The 15,448-nt window shown below is 38.3% G+C and overlaps 1 protein-coding gene across 1 annotated transcript in view; it reads right to left on the bottom strand.

Annotated features, from left to right (window-relative positions):
- Nucleotides 1-6,721: 6,721 nt before the first annotated feature.
- Nucleotides 6,722-15,448, bottom strand: part of LOC107102263 (protein crumbs homolog 1-like) — a 30,098-nt gene continuing 21,371 nt past the window's right edge. Inside the window, exons 10-13 of the mRNA XM_015401494.1 lie at nucleotides 14,507-15,368; nucleotides 11,081-11,185; nucleotides 10,812-10,938; nucleotides 6,722-9,909 (exon numbers count right to left, since the gene is read on the bottom strand). Coding sequence (XP_015256980.1) covers nucleotides 9,688-9,909; nucleotides 10,812-10,938; nucleotides 11,081-11,185; nucleotides 14,507-15,368 — 1,316 coding nt within the window. The 3' untranslated portion in view covers nucleotides 6,722-9,687. The remainder of the gene's footprint in view (nucleotides 9,910-10,811; nucleotides 10,939-11,080; nucleotides 11,186-14,506; nucleotides 15,369-15,448) is intronic.

The raw sequence follows: 15,448 nt of genomic DNA on the forward strand, positions 1-15,448 counted from the left end.
GTAAATGTAAAAGGTCAAGCATCATCCTTGTCCTCCCTTCTCCCAAATTTTGTGGGAGTGGATCCTGGAATGCTGACATGGAACCCAGATGGCATCCTCTAATTATTCAAAGATAACATTCTTTTAAACACTTACCTTTCATTTAAAATGTCATGTAGTACAATTCCTGTTTTAGGTCAGTTAGGAGTCTTAAAATCATTTCAGTTTGCTGAAGGCAAATATAAATAAATAAATAAATAAATAAATAAATAAATAAATAAATAAATAAATAAATAAATAAATAAATAAACATTTCTAACCTATCTATAAGTCAGATATAATGGCTGTCTTGCTTATACATGTCTGGTCACCTCTGACCCAAACTCATCCACATAATTCTACATAATCTACATAATTCTGTCATTCATGTACTGCAAGCAGAGAAGATGTTTTCAGCCTCACCAGCCTTTTCATTTACCTCCAGCTGTAACCATTTTTTTATGACTAAAACCTTCGAGTTCTCTTTTATCAGATTGCAGGATCTTTTCTTTTTTTATTTCAATGTTTATCTTGTTCTTAGAGTAAGGCAAGGAAATGCGAGTTTTTAGCACAATCCAATACATCAACAATTCAAAGTGCTTTACAGTGGTATAGAAGGATAAAAAAAAAAAGATAAAACATGATAGAAGCACTGCTAGACCACAAATTTAAATTAATGAAAAATTCTAACAGTCAAAGGCACATCACTCTTTGCACATAACATCATGATGACACTTCCATGTTTGATGAAGCGGGTACCTGGTTTCCGGTTTATGCAACTTTTGTGATAAGACGCCGGGAAACCTGAGCAAAGAGATTTGACATGAGTCTTAAAAAGGACTGCTTTCATTTCAGCAGGCAACAGAAGCAATACCACGAACACTGTTGTGTGCCGCTGTGTTCGGCATCATCCACATATAATGGCGTGTTGAGCTTTCACTTGTTTCCCAGCGATTTAGAGCTCAGAAAGAGATGGCTAGTCAATATTCGCTGCGAACAGTTTGTCCCCACGCCCCATACGAAGGTGTTCTACATTTCTTAAAGGAGCAAACAATTCTACCAAAAACAGAGTTAGGGAAAAGGCGATTACAGAAAGGAGCTGTCCCAGTACTGTTTAAGTGGAACAATTTTATGACTCCACCCCCGAGGTTGAGTGTTTGGGAGAGAGTGCAGGTAAACACGCCAGAGACAACACCAGAGCCGTCAGATGAAGAGCAAGCAATGGACTGCACACACACACCTGATGATCATGACTACCCTAAAGCACCAGAAGCAGCAATCCTGGATATGGCCCTCGAAAGGATCAAGAAATTGAAGAGAAAACCTAAGCCTTGAAAAAAATTAATGAATTGAAGATAAGCCATACATTTGTGTTTGAAAGATTCATCCAATCTGACGCCAACATCCGACTGTACACAAGGTAAACAAATAGCCGTCCATTAGTATAATAAGAGTTTGTCATCAAATAGGAACCTTTTGTAAATTTTATGCTCTCCTTTTGTTTATTTCCAAATTATCGCGAGATCATGCTTTTTGGGGAAATGATTGAACCATCTGTGCATAAAATGGTTCGTGCATCCAGAGCCAAAGCTGCTGAGAGGATGAATGAAGAACTAACATCTGTCCGTCCACCACACATGGTATGCAATTGTGTTGTTTATCTTATTATTGCTGACATTCGTTTAATAATTAAATGCTCTTCAATTTGTAGCCATTTTATTATGGGAGACCAGTTGCATTATGTATTCACAGTGCCTTGTGTATCTTTTTGCCCCCTAATGATTTTGTATTTTTTTTTGCACATTTGGTACATTTAACATTTTCAGATAACCAAAGATGTAAACATTAATTAAATAAATTACTTTTTCACAGAGGCACATGTGGGTTTTATGGCATTATTCTCTTAACAAATGAAATAATTACAGAGAAACTGCATTTTATGTCTGCCTGGGCCATTCTTGTTTAATGTTTACATCTGTTTGGTGATCTGAAAATTTTAAGTGTACCAAATGTGCAAATAAGTAAAAAATCAGTCAGGGGACAAAAGCATACACATGACATTGTATTTTAGTGCAGACACATTGTCAATTACTACTCACACCCATTACATCCCATTTTGTTTTTAGTGTAAATATTGTTCCGTTTATTTTATTTTTTTTCACAGAGAGTCATTGCAACCCATTGATGAATTCTTCCTATTCCTGATGTACCTGTCTGCTGGTTACACAGAGCAGAGCTGGACTTGGCAAACAGATTCCTCATTTCCACCTCCACTGTAAGTCACATTATCTGTTCCTGGAGCAACTTCCTGTACACCCTCTTGGGCTCAGCATCCATCTGGATGGAGGCTGAGGATGTGAAAGCTCACCTTCCTGATGACTTCAAGGACTTTTCTGACACGCAGATAATAGTGGACTGTACAGAGCTAAAATGCCAAACCCCATCCTCTCCTGTCATTCAAATTGAGATGTACATACACTATCCTACAAATCTCATTGCACAATAAAAGCCCTTATTGGGATGTAATGGTGTTAGTATTATCTCTATGCATCAGCCCTCTAAACTCTACATTTATACGAAATGTGGTCATGTTTTGGAAATATTCTGGTTGTAGAACACTGTTCCAAATGTAAACATAATATTCCAAAACTTGTCTTAAACTGAATGCTGACAATACTCCACTTAAAAGTCAATTGTGTGTATTACTGTGCTCACTGACTTGTTGGCATGGATATCTTTCTTCAAATGGAATCATAAAAAGTGGTGTTGAAATATGAGTTTTATATATCAAATGTATAGAAATATTTAAAAAGTATTTCTGTGCATCTATGTTAGCAGCAAGGTCTGTGAAGCATATAGGGTACAGTATACATTGTGCCACAGATATATTTACATTTTTAAAAAAAAGGTCAGATGTTATTCGTATGTCTGTATTTTAGTCACAGAATTTACAGATCTCATCTAAGCTTATAGTTAACTATAGTTTACTATACCTTGAATTGAAAGGTCTTGATAGCAAACCAGGACAACCTGAAGTAGTGTTAAACCATCTAAAAGAACAGGCTGAAGTCCTCGTTTTCTTACCAGAATGACACCCCTGGCCTATCTATTAGCAGGTTTACCAGTCCCTGCAGGATTAGCCAGGCTCATCACTTAATGTTATTGTTGAAATACCCCTAGCAAGCCACTGAAATTCCAAGATTATTGTTTGAGAGAGTGCTGTTGTCAGCAGTGCCTGGACCATAATGGACGTTGCTATGAGAAATGGGACAAAAATCACATTTTGTCTGTATATTTTGTGAGTAAAATTAGAACTTTTGTATGTAAATTTTGTTACACAAGGAATTATTAGTGTTTCAATTACCATACAAACTGTAATTCTTTAAAATTTGAATACATTATTCGGGCACACTGTACACAACGCAACAGTAATGCACAGAAAAGCTTCAACAGCTTAAGCAGTGTTTGAAAAAGCTGAGTATCAGCAAAGCATTGGAAGCAAAGCGACAGAAAAGAAAATATCCAGTTGGGTGAAACAGAAGTGCACAAACTTAACTTAAACTGACTTTAAAGAAAGGCTTTCAAACCTTTCAAGTTTTGCTCGAACCAAATGTGTAACATGCAAAACTTTCTGTCTGCTTTTGCTCATCTTGATGTTTGCCTGGCCTGGCCTCGTTGCGGGTTTCACCTCATCAATGTGAACATGGATTTACAAAATGACTGGCAGTGGGTTTTTTTTAATATTTGAAAGCTGAAAAAGCTATCTGTGCTGGAGGTTCCCAGTTTGCGAATGTGTATGGGTATACCACCGCCTCTTTCAGAGTATAGGTCTGAATGACGGACGCTTTCAGTGGTACTTCAGCCTGTCAAACACCCAAAATGGGCTTCTGCTGTCTTCCACTGGGGGTTGAATCACCAGGACAACAGATGATTAGGTAAGACAGCTTTCTGGAGCTCAGAAAGGGAAAGCGGGAAATCAGTGTGAGAAAACCAGCAGAGAAAAAAACAGAACAAGGACCAGACTGCCATCCATGTCACCCTCTGGAACTATGGAATCACACCGGGAGAGCAGAGCAGTGGCGGCTGGCCAAAAGAGGGCGCTAGGGCCCAATGTCCTTGATTAAGTTCTTCATTTCAGACATAAAAAAAACTAATTTAAATTTAATTATACAATTACAATATTTCGAAATATATTGATATATATTTTCTAAATGTGCAAGATAAATATTGAATCTTTAATGACGAGTAAAGTGTCATTTCCTTTTTCATCAGATTGGTGACGTTTCAGATTCTACGGCTACCTAAGATGCTGCCTCACCTTCCAAAGATAAACCAATCACAGTTAGAGGAGTGCTAATGATCTATTTTTTAATATGATCAATCTTATTTTGGACTAAGATTTCGAAGTTTAAGGCTTAATGCATTTAAAAGTGTCCTTTATAATAGCAGCAGATAAAATCTAAATAAACCCTGACACAGACATTAACTGCAGTCAAACAGTAAAGTTTCATTCAGTTTATGGTGAAAATTGAATAATGACTCAGGAATGCATTAAATTTTGATGAGGCTGAAAACCTGTTAGCTTAGTTGGTTCTGGTTCTGGCCGGGTACAACTGAAACAAAGAGAGGGTTTGCTTACGATGTAGCAGTTGGCTTCAGCAGCACGTGACTCATTCGATCTGTAGTGAGTGTTAGCATTCAGTGAAACCAGTTGAATCAGAAAGCTTATTTCACATAAAACACCAACACGACTACTCTATCTACCTATAGTTCACCCAAGCAGAGCACTTATTAGTTATTAAGCATCCATGGAATGGGAGGCCTACGGCTCGGGGTCTGGTTCTCAGCAGGCCCATCTTCAGTTCAGTCCGTTCATCCAACAGCAACTCAAAGAGATTTGGATTAATCCAATGCAACAATAAGAGGCAATTTGCAAGGAGGTTAATTTTATAACTCATGGTAGCATGCAGGATGTCTCCCCTTTAGCTACGGCGGTTAGCCGCAGCCTGTAGCACTTCTGCGGCGCTGCTCCGTCTCTCAGGCGGTCACAATCCGTTCTAGTTGCTTCTTTCAGCAAACAATGATCGGGGCCTCTGTTGTTCGGCGGTTTGCAGAGCTGGATTAGCTCTTCTCTGTCTCTGCTGCAGCAGGATTCAGGACACACGGCGTTCACTCGGTTTGAATCGCAGGATGGATAAAACGCTGTGTTCAGCTTCTTCTGAATCGCAGGAAAAAGGCAGTCTGACTCTGTCCAGTGAACACAGAATTCTCTGGAGGGATATTGGTCGCTACATAGCGTAGCCTCAGCTGGGAGCGCTTTCTCTAGCCAACAGAGTGCACAAAGTCTGTAAGAACTATGCTCTTTGAATGGCTCAAACATGTTTGACATTTTTCCTTAATCAATAATATTTATTGTGTTTGAAACACATAATTAACCTTCAGAAAACTTTTGCACACCTGATTGTTGAATTTACTCTATTTTATTTTTTCACTTGAACAATAAAAAACAAACAAAAAAATACACTAAGATCCATATGTTTACAGAAATACAAACAACAGACGTTAAAAATAGACATCTATGGTCTCAAACACACCTCTTATTCACATAGAAAGCTTTAGTTGATGTACATTAAGAGCTGTTTTTCAGAAGGACATCAAATTAAGAGACTCCAACCAAAGAAATTGAGAAAAAATAATTTTTGACACTTAGAAGCTTCTAAACTCAAAATGGGTTTAAGTCAATGAGGGAAATAATTGTTTTGGTTTAACAGTGAAACAAATTGGAAAAGTTTCATTGAGTTTTTGTTTACTAATCCTGAGCATACTGCAGTTTTAATCAAAATTATTTAGTACACTATACATGACTTTTATTCATTTAGTCAGCTAAAGATGTATATCTTCATAAAAACATGATGGTGATAGCATTGTAAGATTGGGGAAGCACTAAACCTTCCACAGTTAGTGGTCTCCCAAATATTTCTCCTTAGCAGTCTGGATATGTCTCAATCACATCTGAAGAGGACCAATATAACATTTTTTCCTTGGATTCAGGAGAACATCAAGGCACATATTAGTGTTGCACCATTCACATAACTTTGGAATTACCATTTTCAAATGGTTCTTTTAACCCTTTGATATAGAATACTCAATGCCAATATCAACTGGATTAGATAAAATGATCTTGCCTACGGTCATGCAATTCTACAAAATAATAAAGCAAAGTTATGTCAGTAATAAATAATATACCAGTGTCATAACACTTAAGATAACATACATTTGTTTCTCTGTATTCTCTGGTCTTTCTTTCAGATTGTATTTGTGTTTGAATGTTGAAGGTAGAATGGGTTTTGACAGGAAGAAGACAGCAAAACATAGCTTGAACTGACAAGACATTAATTTACAATATTCACAAAGAATATATCAGATGATGTTTTTGTACATGTCAGATTTTTGCCATGTACATCCTTGAAGAGAAGCCAAAGAATGAAGAAAATATTGTGTGGAAATCCCCAGCTTGGAATCTTGAGGTTTCTACTCCCAAGGACTGCCACTCTGGGTCCCTGAGCAAGTCTACACTGCTCCCCGGGCGCCACACAACGGCAGGCCGGGGATGGTTTAAATGCATAGAGATTGTTGCTCTGTACTTGAGACAGTGTAATGACAATTTTTTTTGAAAAAAATAGGAAAGAGTCTTCGGTTTTTCTCATCTGACCAGAAAGGTTCAAGGCTGTGAGAAAGTCTTCCATTTGATAGTCTACTATCAGACTAAAACAATCACCAATGGGGTAAAACAATCACCAACACGGTGGAGATCAATACTTAGGGGGGACTGACTATTTTAAGAAGCTGCACCAGAATGAGGTACTCTCCGAACAGTGGTAAAGTAGGAGCCTGTGAAGTTACAAAGACAAAGAATTCAGACCAGAGTATTGCAGTTCCACTTCATAGAGACCACAACTGCATAATTTAAGGGGGAAAAGGAAGGATTTAAAAGCATTCACTTTAAACTACTCGTATATGCGGTTTTATCTTGTTACCCTTAAGACATGATTTACATGAAATACTTAAAACTAAAGCCGGGCATACACTGTGCGATTTTCGGGGCGATGTGGAATGTTTTCTGTAAAATTTACAGACCGTGAATTTGGGAAACCGACAGCACAGATGAAACTAGAATAAAAGGCAAGTAGTGCTTCTCTGGGTACAGGCAAGTACAGTATACAGTAGTGGTGTCAAATTTGCGGACTAATTCTGATTTTATCAAAACATAACCCTGCACTACCAACTAACTGACATAACATTTAACTTATTTGTTGTGCTAATTCACACATTTTTGTGCTAATACATTTAGTGTGAAATAATTAAGAGAAATCATAATAAAGAAATTGGTTGCTAGTTTTTCAGCAAAGTATAAATGAGCGCAGTAGGTAAGTACTTGGAGCAGTAAGTTTGCTTCGAGTTTGACACAAGAGCTCACCCTTTAACAGGCTCTCAGCATCTAAAACAACTGTTTGTTTTATTGTCCGACCAGGGTCTTTCCAAATGGAGTTTGAATGTTCTTTCATGCGTGGGTTTTCTCCGGATACTCCGGCTTCCTCCCACAGTCCAAAAATATGAGTGTTAGGTTAACTGGCATCTCTACATTTTCCTTAGGTGTGAGTGTGTGTATGCATGGTTGTGTGTCTATGTGTTACCCCATGAAGGACTAGCAACCGGTCCAAGTCCTTACTTTTGTGCATAGACTGAGGGAGATAGGTGCCAGCCGCACACAAGTTAAGTGTGAGAAGATGGATGGATGCATGGATGGATGGATGGATAGATAGGTGTTTTGCTAGATCACAGGTTCTTCTAACAGTTTCCTATGCACATTCTTGTCAGGCAAAGTGGGCTTTCCAGTTCTTCAAAAAAGGAGATGTTTTTTTTTACTGAGATGCTTTAAATAAAGCTCTTCAAGCTCCACGAGCTATCAACCATACATTTTTGTATTAAAATCTGTATTTGTGCGGTTTAGTTAAATGCTACATCACTGCACCTCATTGGTTATTCTAGAAAGTGGATATATCTAACAAATCAAGCCTTTTGAAATTAGTGTTTATCTCTGCTGAACCACAGATGCATGACTATTTTTCCTCTGGACACCCCATGTTAGTAGTTTTAGAGTTAAAACGCCTTCATAAATGAAGTATGCCCGTTAAATTGTCAAACACAAAAAGTGAATATTCATGATTCACCTATACATCAAGCAGATGTTCTTACATACATCAGACATCAAGCAAATGTTCTTTACAAAATTTAAAACATCCACATTTTGACCTTTTTCTGACACATTAGCCGCAACAGTCACATTTTTTAAAATAAAATTGTCTAAATATACCATTGGGAATATGGAGGATACAGTGACTTCAACCTTTGCAGCATACAGTACATACACATGCAGTACAAGACACACATATGAGGACAATCACAAAGTCAAATACAGGTAGAAATCTAGATGGCAGGGTCACCCTGTTCATTCATACAGTGTACACAAAGAAAGGGATACAGCTGAAGATGCCCCAATCTGATTTGTCTTTAGGAGCCTGATGGTGCTCTGTGTTTGTGCCCACTAAACACTCAGTTTGATGCTGACCACATTTTTCATGCTAAATATTTATCATTGCAAACTGCCTGTTTAGTGTTGGAGAAAGACATTTTTGTTTTACCTAAATTATTTAAACATTAGGTCTCTAAAGCAAGAGAACAGCGATTTCTGTTTTCTGTACTCTTACTGGAACTATAATTAAATTATTTATAAGGAGAATTTAGAGTCATATTAAAAAAGTGAGTAAACATGCTGCCTAGTGCTACAGAAAAAAAATGGTTCACTCAAAACAAAGGCAAAAAGAGCAACACGTGTTCAAAGGAAACTACAACTATGTGTCCAGTCAGATTATTGGAACATTTTCTGGGAGATGTTTCTTAGAATAACAGAGCAGTTTTCTACAACTTCTTAATCTGAGATTTTAATGTAATTTTAAGGAAATATATTTAGGTATTCACTGTGGTCATTTTTTTTCTACTTCTATTAAAAAACAATTGAGGAGTAAATATTATGAAATGCCTATTCTGTAATAAGTAACAGAAAAAAAGAAATCCTGATCAGGACATCCTATATACAGCAGTAAGAATGTCTTTGAAAGCCCAAATAGATGAACATTTATGATATCATATCTGAGACAGTTCTACTAAATAAACTGTAAATACATTCAAATGGTTTGTGGTATGTTTTTCTTACTCATATGAACACATTATTTGTCAAAGAAAAGTAGGACAAGTTGATCAGGTACAAAAATACTGAATTCAATGGTTTAAAAATCATTCCCGCTGCCAAAGGGTTGACAGTACTTTTCACAGTGTAAAAGACTTGTGCAAATTTCCTCACAGAATTATGCAACAATCATTGAGATGCTTTTTTTTCACAAACCGTCATGTTCCTTTTTATGTCATCACTAGAAAGAAGCAAAAATGAATTCATTTGTATCCAGCATCAGCAGTTGTTCCAGGCAGCTGACTTCCCTACTGTTTCTTCTGAGTTTGTAGAGCAATCAGTATGATTTTGCCATATATATATTTGCTCTGGCATTATATGCATCCTTTGGATGCAAGATTCTGAGAAGGCAACCTCAGAATTTAGATCAGCCTCTCCTCGGGTGGTACTTTGAGCACGCTTCCCATTTCCAACCTTGCGCCGGCTACCTCCTGAGAGCTGGGACTGTATGTGCCCTCTGACTGCCTCTTCTTTCGTGCTGTCATGATCATGAAAAAAACTGTCACAATGGCTAGCAGCACACACAGGGTTGTCAGGGGGATGGTCACTGCCAGCCAGGGAACTCGCTCCTTATGCTCCCCTTTCTGAAAAAAGAGCATGGGATATTATTTACTTTTAAATTGAATTTCAACTTAGGCTCTGTGTTCTGTGTCTTACCTACAACTGAGTATATATGTAAATATGAATACGTATTACTGGAGGAGGGCTAAGTTAGGCATGACAAGAAAACCTCTTTATGCAGTTAGAGTAGATATTATCAACTATGTGGTGCCTGTTGTTCTTTTGTTTACATGAGAAATCAATGTCTTACCTGGTACAGCAAGTATAACTCTATTGAAAACAGTTTACTGTTGCACAAGATAGATATTCATTTATTTTTTTTTTTTATCATTATTTTGTTTCTTCACTAGGTGATATTAGACATTTTGTACTATTTCCTTAAAAATTCCAATTGTCATGGACTGTGCTCTATACAAACAACAATACCTAAGGAGTTAAGCAAGGTGTCCCTGCTCAAAAAAAGATTTAAAGCAAAACTGCATAACTTCTGAACCTAGTATTAGCTTAATTTGAGATATATTAAATTATTTTTCTGGTAAATATAATGGCCCTTGGTGTGTATCAACAGGCTGCCAGTACAAAATTCACCTTTTGTTCTGTTTTGAGTTTTGTTTTCTCTGATCTGGCTCAGAATCCTGCATGTTCTCCGGGGCTGAAGCATCTGGGACACTCTGGCTGGCGCCTGCCGCATCTCCTTGGCAGCCCACTGGCTGGATCCTACCCCGTTCTATGGAGATGGACTGAACTGCTAAACCAGAGTTTCCAGTGATGGGCGGTGCCCTGCCCTAACCACAGATACCCCAGATCCACAGCCCGATTTGTATTTTAATAAACGCTTTGAGTTATCCAACTTTCTGTCTGGCCCTGAATACAGGATGCTATGTTCTGAACTTATGCCACAATTTAAAAAATGTGTTCAACTTACTTTGTTATCACACAATTTACCACTGAAGCCTGTGACACACACACACTGAAAGTGGTTGAGCTGGTCTAGACAGGTGGCTCCATTTTGACAGGGACTGGATTCACACTCATCTATTTCCATCTCACACCTGAAACACATCAGAAGGTTTTAGTAAAACACTGACCAACAGGCTTTTGTAAACAAATACCCACACACAATTTCAAACAGATACACCTTGCTAAGTGCATAAAGTTTACAGTACCATTTACAGTATGGTACCAAGGTCCTACCTTTCACCAGTGTATCCAGGTTTGCAGGTGCAGTTGCCTCCTATGCAAACCCCACCATTAAGGCAATCCATGAATGCATCACAAGCTACTGGCGGGAAACGCCATCTATTAAAAACACAAAATGTATTTGCCATGATACTTGGCCTTTTTTCATTACTGACAAATGATTTAGATAATGTCAGAAAATAATTAAAAAATACATTCTTTTGCACAAAATAAACAGGTCATTAGTCCATCACAGACTGTCCATGGTCACACCAATTAATATTTAAGGTGGACTAAGAGTGGCTTATTATTGCACTTACATATATGTTTTTACTTGTAATAGGAACCCAGAGGACCTATGCAGCAAACTCCACATTGATGTCCTGACTAGTAAATTAAACCCAGGACCGTTTTTACTGAAAGTAAGCAAAATACTCCTTTGTATAGTCTCATGAGCCTTACAAGATTAATTCTAATTAGAACATACTGTATATGGCACACAGCATCAACCACATTTTAAAACACAAATATTATGAGCATATACTGCAGATGCTGGCTTCACAAATATATGCATAAGAAAGTCTAGCACACGTTTGAATCATGTTAGGGCTTGAAGGAATACAGTTTATCATGACTCAGTGGCTTAAATGTTGTTCAGGTAATAAATCAGACAAGAAACATTGAAAAGGCTGTGGGGGACTGAACAAAGCCCAGGAGAGTGTGGTTTAGTCTTTGGACCAGATTCTTTGAAAAAGAAGCTGATTAGTCAGTCATTTGCATTCATTCATTTGCATGGGATTAAACTGATTTCAGATTATAAAGTAAAAAAATCTTGGTGTTATTTTTGATCAGGACCTGTCAGTTAAATCCAAATCCAAATCAAAGAGGTTTCTAGAATTTCCTTCTTTCATCTGGTCAATATTGCAAAAACTAGAAATGTCCTGTCAAAGGGTGCTGCTGAGAAATTACTCCATGAATTTCTTACTTCAAGGCTGGACTACTGTAATTCCTTACTATCAGGAAATCCACAAACTGTACTTAAAAGATTTCAGCTGATCCAAAATACTGCAAATGATGAAAATGAAAAAGAGAGAGATCATATCTCTCCTATCCTAGCTTATCTTCATTGCCTTCCTGTTGAATCGAGAACAGAATTTAAAATCCTTCTTCTCACATATAAAGCCTTAAATGGCCAAGCTCCATCTTACATCAGATATCTGATTCTTCCCTATATTCCTAACAGAGCACTTGGCTCTCAATCTGCAGGTTTACTCATTGGTCCTGGAATTTCTAAAAGTAGAATGGGAGGTAGATCTTTTAGTTATCAACCTCTGTCTACTTTTAAGACTAGGCTTAAAACTTTCCTTTTTGATAAAGCTTATAGTTAGAGTGGCTCAGGTTATCCTGAGTTATCTCTATAGTTATGCTGCTATAGGTTTAGACTTCTGGAGGACATAGGGACCCCCATTTTATCATTCTGCTTCATTCTATCTCTATTTTCCCACTCTGCAGAATCTGTTATGTTCTCTGCTTTTTCTCATAGTAGCTTTGCCTCGTCTGTTCCTGTTTGGCTGTGACGTCATCCTGGAGAGAAGTATCAGCTGTGCTGCTGCCATCAACATCCTTGTTTATAGATGTTGGAGATCTGCCTGTTTTCCAATGTAGTCCTGTTTCTCTGACTGTGACTGGCTGGATGTGCTCTCTTTCATCCTCTGATATGGGAGCTGGCTCGGAGCTCGTCTGCCTGGCTGTGTGTTTCCTGGACGGGGCCGCCTTTTACAGCTGCTTTTTGTATCTCAGCTTCTGTCTCCTTGAACCCCAGTCGGCCTCGGCAGATGGCCGCTCACACTGAGCCTGGTTCTGCTTTAGGTTTTTTCCTGTTAAAAGGGAGTTTTTCCTCTCCACTGTCGCTACAAGCATGCTTAGTGTGAGGTATTGCATTCGGGTCAATGAGTCGATGCAATCAACTGGTTTTCCTTAGATAGAAAACTTTGAATCAATTTGACTGGATTATCTGGTGAACTGTAAAGTGCCTTGAGATGACATGTGTTGTGAATTGGTGCTATATAAATAAACTGAATTGAATATGCAGAGCTGACAAACTAGGTGACTCTAGAGATCGCCATTACCCTCAAACTTGACTGTGGCAAGTTAGGCCTTTATAAAATGTATAACCAAAACAGATTAATAGAATATTATTTATAGTATGATCTTTGAAAACAAACTTCATCTTTACTTGACATGATAGGTGATGCAGATTTTATGTAAGCCATTTCGTACTATGATGCCTCTTTATAGTTGGAGGTGGAAAAGTGTTGGGATTGAGCCGTTGAAAATTACAGTGTAGCTTTAAAGCAAGATTTAAAAAAATACTGATATTTTATTTACATCTGTTTTTTTTTTTTTTAAGTGGTGTGTTGTGGACGCTTTGAACATGTGTACCTCATTTTCAATAACAGAAACAAAGGAGAACTTCCTCTCTCTCTGCCTGCAGGCGTTGGCTGCAGAGCTGCGTTGGACTCCCTGTCAGTGCTTCAGGGGAGAGAGGGGCTCACTCCGTCACTCCTCAGTAAAGAAAATTGCTATAGTCTGAGCAATCAGGGCTTACATGTGTTGTCAACATTGTCTACAAAAACACATTGTAAAGTAACCAGATTTGTCACTAGTAACTTTAAAAAAAAAAGTCAGAAAAGGGTCTGAAAAGTCGCTAACCTGGCAACATTTTTTCTATCCTGCCTTTCTTCGGTCTATCATCAGTTTTTAATTGCCCGCTCTGCAGACAGTGGGTTTGAATGTGCGGTGACAGCTTAAGAAATTATTTACTCACAGGGGCCACCTTTTTGAAGTGACATCAGTTGCGAACAGACCAGTGGGCAAACACTGTGCGCAGGTGGTGCTCATGGGAAATGAAACGTTAAAGTTGTATTAAGATTAGCCTATAATTTTAGATGATGTTTCAGAAGACTATGGCTATGAATAAGATAAATGAAGGCAATTAGGAGCGGCTTTAATACCCACCAAAGCAAGTTGATGGCTGTTTATGTCAAGCCCTCAATGTCATCGGTCTGTAATAAACCTAGAAAAGCTAGCAACATGTATCTCCATCTATATACTTTTTCTTTCATTCAATTCTAACATACCTTGTTTGTTCCACAGGAAATTAGATTTTACACACTTTTATATATTTCGCTATTTTTATACCTGGATATCAAGATATGAGCTGTAAGCTTAAACAAAACCTTGAATAAATGCAAAAATGTAGATTTATGCTCTTTAGGTGGAAAATTTTGAGCGTTGACCTTTAATAGCTTTAGATTTATATCCTTGAGAGGGAATTTGGATAACACCAAATCATGTTTCCAAACTGTCAAACCCTGTATGCGGTTAGTAAAACACATGCATGAGTCACTATATTAAAGTTACTTAATAGGGAATACTTACTGACAACGCTTGCCCTTGTACCCAGGAGGACATGAGCAGGTATAAGTTCCAGCAACTTGTTCACATAATCCTCCATTTATGCAGCTGAACTCCTGGCAATTATCCACTTCATCCTGACAATTTTTCCCTTTATATCCAGGTTCACATTCACACTGATAGTCTGCCATGAGGTCTTTGCATAAACCGTAGACACAGGGAGCTGAAGAGCACTCGTTTATCTCCTTCTCACACAAGCTCCCTTCCCATCCAGGGCCGCAGCTGCAGTTAAACTCATTAAACTGGTCATGACACACACCCTGGTTAAGGCAGGGCTGGGCATCACAAACTGGTGAACCTTGGCACCCAATGATTGGTTCAAGGCCACTTATCTTGGAGAACCGGCTTCGCTGTGGGGTGTCTGGTACCTTTATTAGAGGCAGATAAACGCCACCTATTCTCACTTCCCGTAAACATCCAATGTAGCGTTCGGCCAGCCAAACCTTGCTGTTATTCAGAAAGTTCAAGTTGCCGCTTACTCCAAAGCTGACACCAGTCCTCTGCCCATCAATAGTGAGGTGCCAACGAGACACTGAAGACAGAGGGTTGACCATACTGAGGTGGATCTGGTGCCATGCACCATCTGAGATGGTCCTGTCGCTGGTAAAGGCCAGTAGTTCTTCACCTGGCCCACTGTCCAGTTTGACCAGTAGGCTGGAGTTTAATAGGCCCAAACACAATACTTGTGCTCTGCCTTCAGAACGCAACAAGATCCCATTCTCGTTCCGTGTCCGTATGGCCATGGTGATGTTCGTCACAGGATTCAGAAGGGAGCCATTGGCAATATACTGAATAGAGTTGTTTTGAAAAACAGCTTCCGTCAAACCTATTGGTATAAAACAAGTTACAGTAATTACAAAACTGATTTTGTAAAATGAATAAAAAAAAACAAAGATCTTTGCAAAT

The sequence above is a fragment of the Cyprinodon variegatus genome, unplaced genomic scaffold (genome assembly GCF_000732505.1).
Source record: "Cyprinodon variegatus isolate N-32 unplaced genomic scaffold, C_variegatus-1.0 Scaffold1225, whole genome shotgun sequence".
Classification (NCBI taxonomy): Eukaryota; Metazoa; Chordata; class Actinopteri; order Cyprinodontiformes; family Cyprinodontidae; genus Cyprinodon; species Cyprinodon variegatus.